The following is a 10,138-nucleotide window of genomic DNA, read 5'->3' as shown; positions in this document are numbered from 1 at the left end:
CAGTGGATTCTTTCCTTGTATTGTGTAAGCAGCTGATGTATTTTTAACTTGTTGTTGTGAGTGACCATCAGTATGGATTTCACTTCCTCAAACCCGATGGAACTCTGCGGACATGCCATACGCGTTGACCTCCACTAGAGGGCGTCGTTGGGTCGTTTCAGCGCGTCTAAGCTTACCCGTTACCCGGTGTTTTCTTATCGTGTCTCTCCTATATCTCTCCTTCGCTCTCTGCAGTGTTCCAACCGGACCCCGCATGCTGGAGGAGCAGAACGTGTGTAACGCCCTGCTGCTCCGTCTCCTGAGACACCACGACCAACTGTTTGTCCGACTCCCTCCTCCTCCTCCTCCTCCACCCTCGTCTCCTTCTTCCTCTCCTCCTCCTCCTCCTCTTCCTCCTCCTCCGCCTCATCATCATCATCATCATCATCATCCTCACCCTCCTACTGCTCAGGACATGGCGTTCACCACCCCTGCCTCCTCACCGCCTCCGCCCCCGCTCTCTGCTTTGTCTGACTTTGAGGTGAGTCACCTGGTATTTGTGGGAGAGTCACGCAAGGGGAGAGGGAGCTCGACTCTGGCCCTCTGCTCAAAGGCCCTACAGACGGATCAAACCCTTCCCTTCTATGAAGAATCTTGGATCATTGTGTATTTCATCATTGATAGCTTTACATGTGTGTTGCGTGCACAATATACACATGGTGAGATAGTGGTTCCATGATGTGATTGCACTGATTCAGATGCATCCTCTGATGCCGCAGTGTTTGCATTTGTGCGCTTTTAATCAACTTTTAATTGTATGCTTGTGTAAGTTGTATGTTGTATGTTGTAATGTATGTAATTGTATGTTTCTGTGTAAGTGATTGCATGTCTCGTTAATTAGGGCTCTGGCTGTGTACTTTTCATGTGTGTGTGTGTGTGTGTGTATCTACTTGTATGCCCTGTGTATTTGCGTGGGTTTATATGTGCTTCGATGTTGATGTTTCTGAATGAAGTGCCACCTGTGTGTGTGTGTGTGTGTGTGTGTGTGTGTGTGTGTGTGTGTGTGTGTGTGTGTGTGTGTGTGTGTGTGTGTGTGTGTGACCCCTGCTGTGCTGTGTTCCTCAGGTCCCTACCGGTGGTACACAGAGAGACACGCTGGATGACGACCACAGGGCCTGCTCCGTCTCTCTCAGCAGCGCCTCCCTCGGCGCATGGTCCCACTCTCGGATCGGCAGGTACGCCCCCGCAATCGACGCCGCGCACGGTGCGGTTTTGACCTGAGAGTTAAAAAAAAACAACAACAACATTCATAGGGAGAGACATGCATGGATTGTTCCTCTACTCAGAACAAATTGATACTATAACAGCGTTGGGACTGGGAATCAGTCATGGAGTTCCAGGTTTTGATTTAACCTGGAATGTTTTTCCTACCCTCTGCAGCACTATCTCTAGTCTCCCTGCACTCGTCTCAGAGCAGTCTCTGATAAGCCATGGGGGCATGGTAAACACGTTGGTTTCAGAATGCAGGGTCACCCTGTTTGGAAAACACTCTGACTGTTGTAGTGAGAAACGGTGGGTGAGATTGCTAGCTTTGAAACTGACCTCGTTGACACTTTATAGAATCGCTGTGAAATCCTAACAAACTCCTAGTCACCCCCTGGTGGTGAAACATTGTAGTAAATGTGTTACACCACCATATTAGTGCATTGAAACGGACTCTTCGGAAGTTCGGTGGGAATTGCTTGTTTTGTACGGCTGTTGACGCGGGGTCTGGTGTCCTATTCCCACAGTAGTGTGTTGCTCAGTCTTTTCTGTTTTTCTTTCTGGAGCCCCAGCCTCTGACTCTTGGCCTGTGCAGCGCTGAATGTGCTCTGAGTTCATCTGCTACTTCACTTCAAGTACCAGTCAAAACCAAAAGAGTCTTTTTGGCATTGAACCTTCCATTGTGAGCATATACATACATAAATACTGTATAAACAATACACAACTGAAACAAATCAGGATATACTGATACATGGGGTTTGAGACAAGTTGCATTCAAATGGAGAAGAATGTACTATATATATATATATATATATATATATATATATAGAAGTGTTTAATTCCTGGAGTCCTGGTGTAAAACGTTATCACCAGTATCTCTGTTCTCATGCCAAACACTCACTACATTTCACTACACTTTTATGTGGACGAGTGACCGAGATTTCACCCTGGAACCGCATCGGCCCGGACTACCACTTGACTCGACCGTTGACTCCAACGAGATTAAAATTAAAACGATCATCAATTTAAAAAGAAGTGACATTAGGAAAGAAAAAAAAAGGGGCCAGGAGCCAGCCGGAGCAACAGGAACAGCGGCCGGCCGGCCGGCGGTGAGTCATCTCCCTAAAAGTCCTGACACCCGCCGTGTGACGTCATCAGGACAGCGTCTCTCTCTGGCCCCCGGTGAACGCTCACCGGGGAACCTGCCAGACAAACACGACGCCCGCTGCAAAGGGCAGAGGGAGTCGAGCCGCGATAAATCAGTCTGCTGCGCTGACGCCGCCCGCCCTCCCTCGCTCAGCCACTGCCTCTGTAGCCAGCACACACACATTAAAAAATGTGTCTGTGTGTCTGTGTGTGTGTGTGTCTGTGTGTGTGTGTGCACATGTGTGCTTGTGTGTGGCATGTGGCTCTGCATGGTCATGCACCGGGTGATGACTGTTGCTGTTGGGACTGACCCCCTCGTTTGTGTGTGTGTGTGTGTGTGTGTCCATGTGTGTGTGTGTGTGTGTGTGTGTGTGTGTGTGTGTGTGTGTGTGTGTGTGTGTGTGTGTGTGTGTGTGTGTGTGTGTGTGTGTGTGTGTGCTTACACACCCTGAGGGTAGTCCATTCAGTACTGAGGCAGAAGGGAGGTGAGGCATGGGTTATAGACTGTGAGCGCAAATGGGATTTGGTTGCACAATTTTCCGTTTACCCGTGTGTGTGTGTGTGTGTGTGTGTGTGCGTGTTGTGGTTAAAAATACATTAATTAATAATGTCTCTGGAGCCGTGTTTGATACCAGAGCCCCGCCGTGGGTCCTGATGAGAGCAGTAGCAGCAACCAACACAAAGGACATGTGACATCTCCTCTAACAGCCTCCGTAACATTCCAGGTCACAGCGCTACACACACACACACACACACACACACACACACACACACACACACACACACACACTGGACATTACTCAGGTCAAGTCACCTGACAACACTGGAGATGCAATGTGCTAGATTGCGTCTCCAGTATGTCTGTGTTTGTGTTGGTGTTTGTTTGGAGCTAGCTCTGTGCTGGTGTCACTCATGCATGAAGGGTCTTTTTCCCAGCCGGCTTGTGGTTCTGGTGTCGACATGGTGCTTCATTGCTGTGTGTGAATGAATGAATGAATGATCATTATTGTCCATGAACTGGTACATGTACAAGTTCACCGAAATCTGGGAGAGCTCCCCCTGGTGCTTAAAAAGATGGGGGCAAAATATAAAATATAAACAGTATATACAGTATATACAGTACAGGCTTAGAAACTTACATAAATATGGTGGTGGAATGATGTGTTATTCGTCCAGATTAGTTTAAGGATTAAGGACGCCATTCAGGTTGGCTCTCGATTGCATTTAATATCATACGGTGACAAACCAAGGGCTATCTTTTGTACCACACTAGTTACGACACGAGCATCGTCTCAAACAAAAAATACATTTTACAACATTGTACAACATCCAAACGTCATATGATATCAGTGTTATTATACTGCCAAGGACTGTGAACATGAGGGGGAATCATCTGACTTCATTTTAGGAATCATTTATTTGTAATCCAGTACTGTATTAGGCCGACTGATTATGGTACTCTATAGAGAGTGTTTGCATTAAAATTCTAATACAAGTATTAATTGGATATGACATGAACTGGATCCATGTTTATTTATATTACAATGTTTTTTGCGTGTGTGTGTGTGTGTGCGCATGTGCGTTTGCGTGTGCGTTTGTGTGTGTGTGTGTGTGTGTGCGTGTGCGTTTGTGTGTGTGTGCACGTGTGCGTGTGTGTGCACGTGTGGGATGCGTCTGCATGCGTCAGATTTCAGTCTCCCTGACCTACTTCCACCTGCATCACACACACGTCAAGCCAGACATCGGCGGGCCCACCTCTCTCACGTGCTCAGAATCTGAACTGTTTGTGCATTATGTGCACACACTTGTGGACTAAGTGTTATCAAAATCAATCTGGGTTGCCTCATTATCCATACTAACGAGTGTGTGTGGGTGTGTGTTTGTGTGTGTGTGTGTGGTTGTGTGTGTGTTTTAATCCATACGGACATTGTTATCCAGCAATGCTTTTGTCCCCTCCCTGCTTTCGCCATTCCTACCCCAAACCACACCATACCTCCTCCCTGCTCCTAATGTGTGTATTCTCTCTACAGTACATTACTATGAGATGAGTTTTCATTCGGTTCCTTGCTGCAGATTCAACCCGAGATAGACGGTGAACAACGATGTGACAAGATGAACTCACAAGATGAATTCACCATGGAACCCTTTATCCAGATTACGTTGTGTTTCTGCTTGAACTCTGACCGTATTTGTCCAGAGTGAAGAGAGCGCGAGGGTCACCGTGATTGGCTGGAGATTCTTAAAAAGGCTGCGCCGTTGTTTGTAAATCAATTGCGGCACAGACAAACCCAGGCCGTGAGGGTCTCAATGAGTTGTACAAAACTCATTGAGTATGTTTTTGTGTGGTTTTCTTTGCGAGACCAGGGCTCACTGACAAAAACATCACGCTCCAGGTATATTGGAACGCAGCTGTCGGGGAAAAAAAAATCCAGTGACAGATAAGCCACCGGAATACAATGCTGTTCACAAACAGGACGTTCTCGTGTTTAGGTTTGAAATAAAATACCCAGCCTGTGTCCTGTGCCTTGTGGGCCACAGATGCCCCCCTTGGCCTTCTGATAATCCATCACTGTGTGTACTGTGGCTCACTGACCTGCAGCAGGGCATTGGCAGTGTGTGTCGTGGTGCTATGGGGATCACGCTATCGGGACATACCGCTGAGAAGCCACATGACGACGCCGGGATGAGGTGCACCACATGGCCTGGGTCGCCATGGGTTGTTTGTTTTGCATGGCATTGTGGGTAATCGCCGGCTAATTGCGTCAAACGGGTGGTGTCCTCTTAGCAGGGACCTTTGCGAACCGCACAAGGCTTTCGGTTACACCCTGCTGCCACGGAGAGATTTGGTTTAGTCAAATGTGGTTCAACTAGTTACAAGTATTTAAGTAGGAAAGGGATTCTGCTCCGCTCCTATTCATTCTTAGATCGGTTGCTTTTGCCTTGCTTTGTTACATTCTCTCTGCTGTTTGTTGTCTTGGATACCGCAGCCTTTCTGTTTCTGGTCTTTAACAGAATTATCACTCCGTTTATGCCAGATGTACACTCACACATGTGAAAACAATTGTTATGTCCTCAGACATGTGTCACGACCGGCGCAAGAACGTCACAAAAAAGGGAGTTCACACAGAAACAGCTTTTCAAAGGATATGTACATTCCTTCTCAACATCCCAAACAGAACCAAAACAACACAACCGATGACATTGATGAATGAACGTGGGTCATCAGAAGGGAAGCAAGGTGTGGGTGTGTGCAGTGTATTATGTATGCATGTTGTACGTCCATGTTGTACGTCTGTTGTACATCTTGGCACTTAATGAACGCACTTAATGAACGTTGTATTTATTCATAGTACTTAATGGTGTAGCATCTGCAGTAGCTGGCTATCACTGCTGTACACGGGGAATGGGTTGGCCTGGTGATTGTCAGTACTTGGTTCTATGAACATCTTTACTGTACTGACGGCGATATATTGTTTCACTTCTTCTGACAAATGTACTTATTGTAATGCACTTTGGATAAAAGCGTCTGCTAAATGCCCTAAATGTAAATGTAAATGTTAAGGAAAAGCCAAACTACCGACAGCCCTGAATGGAGACAATCCAGAACAATGAATAGCACAAACCAACAGAGACAGCAGGAGAGAGGGAAGGACCAACAAGCAGAACTTAAATAGACTTCAACACAGGCGCACCATGTCACCCGATGACCCCGCCTCTCTCTGCCTATTGGCCAAGCCATTTGGTCAGGTAGGCCACAGGCAAGAGAGGAAGAGATCGTCCCACATGCTAGCGTGCATGTTTTGAACCCACTTTAAATACTGAACATTTGATTTATACATGATAACTAGCGTTTTTTTTCTACCTCCTGTGCAGCTCTGACACCCTGCAGTCTTCAAGATGGGACGGGGCCTCTCAGCTCAGCACCAGCCCCCAGACGCTGACCCTGGACCAGCGGTCCATTCAGGGACAGGAGGACCAGGAGACCGGCTCTACGCTAGGAGAGTGAGTAGCCCCGTCTCTGAGTCTCTATCTGCTCTCTTTTTTTCAAACTGGATTTTTACATTTTTCAATATTCGTTTTCGATTCTGTGTTTGCACGCCGCTGCGCGTGCTAACGGACTTAAGAGACTTGAGAGGCTTCTACGGTCATTCACACACGGGCTACAGCTGAGCACCTCCGTTGAGACTCAGACCTGTGGGCTAAGGCTGTGTTCCCATCGCTTCAGACGCACCCCTTCCCTCACTGCCCCCCCCTTTGCGCCTCACGGAAACGTTAAAGACCACTAGCCACTATCCTCCCTCAGATCTGTAACGGCGCGTCCCTCAGTCTCCAGGTCCGTGTGCTGAGCTCTGAATCTTAAACGTGTCTGTTTTCAGGTCAACATCGGAGCAAACAACCTAGTGGTAGTTTGTATGTTGTTGGTACAGCATAAAAAAAAAAAATGAATGAACGTGGGTCATCTACAGCGAAGCAAGGTGTGGGTGTGCGCAGTGTATAATGAAAAACCGGTTAGGACCAGAATGTATGGCGTGTGCATAAACACGAACATAAATCCTGGCTGATTTCCATCTCGGCCCGGTGAGAAAGTGTCAACAATGAACCCTGGGTATTAGCAGAGCAGCCAGCGCCGAACCTGCAGCCCTCTCTCTGTTTAGATGACTTGTCTTGAACACCACGAGTGAACCTTTAGTCACCTTTTACTCTGAACAGGACGTTAAACCACACACTTTGTTTTTGCCAGCATAAGAACATTCTGACGTGTGTGTTTTCGTTGTGTATAGGAACGGCAGGACTCCACCGCTGGTCTCCCAGAGGGAAGGCCAGGCAGCGGGGGAGGCTGAGGGGGAGGCAGAGAGGGAGGCAGAGAGGGAGGCAGAGGGGGACGTTTCTCCTCGCTCCTGCAGAGACCTCCCATCCAGAGTTTGCTCCTCCCCTGAACAGGTAACCACTGTCACCCTCTGTACCATGACTATAGTCTGGACAGCTGTCTGTCTGCCTGTCTCTCTGTCTGTCTGCCTGCTATCCTTTCTGTCTGTCTGTCTGTCTGTCTGTCTGTCTGTCTGTCTGTCTGTCTGTCTGTCTGTCTGTCTGTCTCTCTGTCTGTCTGCTTGCTATCCTTTCTGTCTGTCTGTCTGTCTGTCTGTCTGTCTGTCTGTCTGTCTGTCTTCATTTATTTCGTGAGCTCTTTCTCTCTCTCTCCATTTGTTTCCATTTGTCCCCCTCTGCTCCTCCCCCTCATACAACAACCTGTCTGTCTGTCTGTCTGTCCCCCTCTGCTCCTCCCCCTCATACAACAACCTGCCTGTCTGTCTGTCTGTCTGTCTGTCTGTCTGTCTGTCTGTCCCCCTCTGCTCCTCCCCCTCATACAACAACCTGCCTGTCTGTCTTTCTGTCTGTCTGTCTGTCTGTCTGTCTGTCTAACCTGTCTTGGGTTTTCAGCCCAGCAGACGTGTCAGCTGTCACTGCATAATTAGCGATGCATGTCAACGCTGAACCTGAATATTGTCTCTGGTGTTGATTCATGTTGATGATGTTGAGTCATCGTCAGTCGCTGTCACTGAGTTGAATCTGATTGTTTTCCAGGGTGCCATCGATCCTGAACTGGTTTCATCAGCACCTGGGCAGACACCAACCCCAGCAGAGAGGTGGGTGGAAGGCTCAGAATAGTTTCTCAGAATAAACACAATGTACATGCCCATGTACAGTTGCCTAAGATTGGCCTTTGTTCTATTTGATATTGTATATTTGTGTAAGTCCTACATATTTTAGCAAAGTCCCGGTATTAAAAAAAATGAGCCGGTGCCTATTTTTAAAAGGTAGGCATCATTTATCCCCCGCCGTGTCTGTGCGTCTGTGACGCTGTGTGGCTGCTGCTCCTCTTCAGTCGGATCCCTTCTGTTCTGTTCTGGCCTTTTCTGGATCTTAGCCCCACGGCCGGGCCAGCCAGTAGGTCAGCCTGCCAGTCAGTCAGTGAGCAGCCAGTCAGAGAAGTCGGGTTACATAACAGTCAGAGTGCCACTGCCTTAGCCTACGGTCATGCATTGGATAGGACCCCGGTTCAGATGACACACTGACACACCACAGGGCAGTCACATGCAGCCCGCCATGTGACTGCCGTCCATCCACAGCGTGCGATGGCTGGTGATGCTCTTGTTTATATGCACGCGCGTCCGTCCGTCCCTTCCATCCACACAACAGCACGTTGGCTCAGGCCATTAGAGGCTTATTATTCGAATGAGTCAGTCAGATGGGAGCCGTGACTGAGACTGGCACGCGTTGATTTGGGTCGCAGGTACGATAACTCAGTCAGGCTTGAGATGAAACGCGAGGCATGTTGTGGGGGGATGGAGGGTGGCGACCGTCATGTTGCAAAATCAACTCCTTTTATTTAGTTATTTTAGATCGGTGCCCTTTCTAAAGGCCACGCGTGTCCCCCACGGCTTGTTTGTGGGTTCATCTTTATGGTGTGCCCTTGTGTTTCTGTCTTTCAGGGTCTTTCTGTGTACCGAGAGTCTGACAGCAGCAGCCGGCCCTCTGGGAAATGCAGACAAGGTGAACCGTCAAGAAAATGTACATAAAAAAAGATGAAAAGACGGCCTAAAAATAGCCTCTCTCCATGCGTGTCTTTGTGCGTGCGTTTGTGCGTGCGTCTGCAGTCCATTTCCACACACACACACACACACACACCATTCCCTTTATCCAATCACCATGTTTCTCAGCATGTGGTCTCAAATCCAATTCAATACCCGGGAACCAATTCCTATGTACTGACAATAATACATTGGTATGCCTCCATATATTAATTGAACTAATTATATAAATGTTATCGAGCTGAGGTCATCTAGTGACTAAGATGATGAAGATTTAGGATTGAATAGATGGGTTCAGCAGGATTGATCCCCAGGTTAAGGTTTCTGTAAAGTAGACGTGATATATGGAAGGGATGGACAATTATGACAGGGTAGAATACATACCCTTGTGTATGTATGGCACTAGGGGGCGTCAGAACCACAATTCAAGTTCAACCATTCAAGCACTTATTTAGCTAGCAGAAGATTATGGACTTAGGTGAACTTAGTCCACTTAAGTCCATGAACTTCTGCTAGCTAAATAAGTGTGCTGAAGTAGCATGTGTAGTGAGGTAGCTCTTCACGAATATAAGACAAATGGTTTAATGTTTTAGCTAAAGGTGGTTTCTCGTAAGTGGAAAGTGATGTGCAAAGTTTTCTTCGTAGCATGGTCGACTTAACGGTCGAAGCACCTTAACCTTTTTTCCGTCGCACCCCTCCTAAATAATGCTTTCTACGCCCTCGAGTCCCTGATATGCAGTGTGCAGCGAAGTTCAGGGACACAAGTATACAATCAGTGTTGAAATGAAAATTGAGACTTGGAAGCGGCCTGTTTGGTTTGTATGTTGTCGTTTGTTGTATTGAACCAGAGCATCCTACCCGGTGCACGTGCTCCATGAACACGTGCACAGGAGCGTGCGTGCGTGCCTGTGCACGTGCACAGGAGCGTGCGTGCGTGCCTGTGGTACATGTGAGTGATTACAGGGAGCGGGTGCTGACAGCCCGGACCCTGTGTGCTCCTGCAGGGCGGAGCTGGGGGGTCGTAGCATTTAGATGAATGTGACCGAGGATACGATGACAGAGGCTGCAGACAGAGCTCTGACGTAAGACGCTCTTTCACTCTGTGGCTCGCTCTCTCCCTCCCTCTACCCTACCGATCCCTATATCCCTACCCTATAGTG

General features: G+C 48.0%; 1 protein-coding gene across 1 annotated transcript in view; it reads left to right on the top strand.

Annotated features, from left to right (window-relative positions):
- Positions 1–234: 234 nt before the first annotated feature.
- LOC311370971 (uncharacterized protein) overlaps positions 235–10,138 on the top strand; it is a gene marked incomplete at both ends in the record, with an annotated part of 13,777 nt that continues 3,873 nt past the window's right edge. The window contains 6 exons of the mRNA XM_084489238.1: positions 235–520; positions 1,105–1,214; positions 6,262–6,390; positions 7,170–7,329; positions 7,972–8,033; positions 8,880–8,940. Of these exons, the coding sequence (XP_084345364.1) occupies positions 235–520; positions 1,105–1,214; positions 6,262–6,390; positions 7,170–7,329; positions 7,972–8,033; positions 8,880–8,940 (808 nt within the window). The remainder of the gene's footprint in view (positions 521–1,104; positions 1,215–6,261; positions 6,391–7,169; positions 7,330–7,971; positions 8,034–8,879; positions 8,941–10,138) is intronic.

This window comes from Micromesistius poutassou (genome assembly GCF_964030765.1).
Source record: "Micromesistius poutassou genome assembly, contig: SCAFFOLD_5584, whole genome shotgun sequence".
Taxonomy (NCBI): Eukaryota; Metazoa; Chordata; class Actinopteri; order Gadiformes; family Gadidae; genus Micromesistius; species Micromesistius poutassou.
This window is presented reverse-complemented; position numbering and strand designations above follow the sequence as displayed.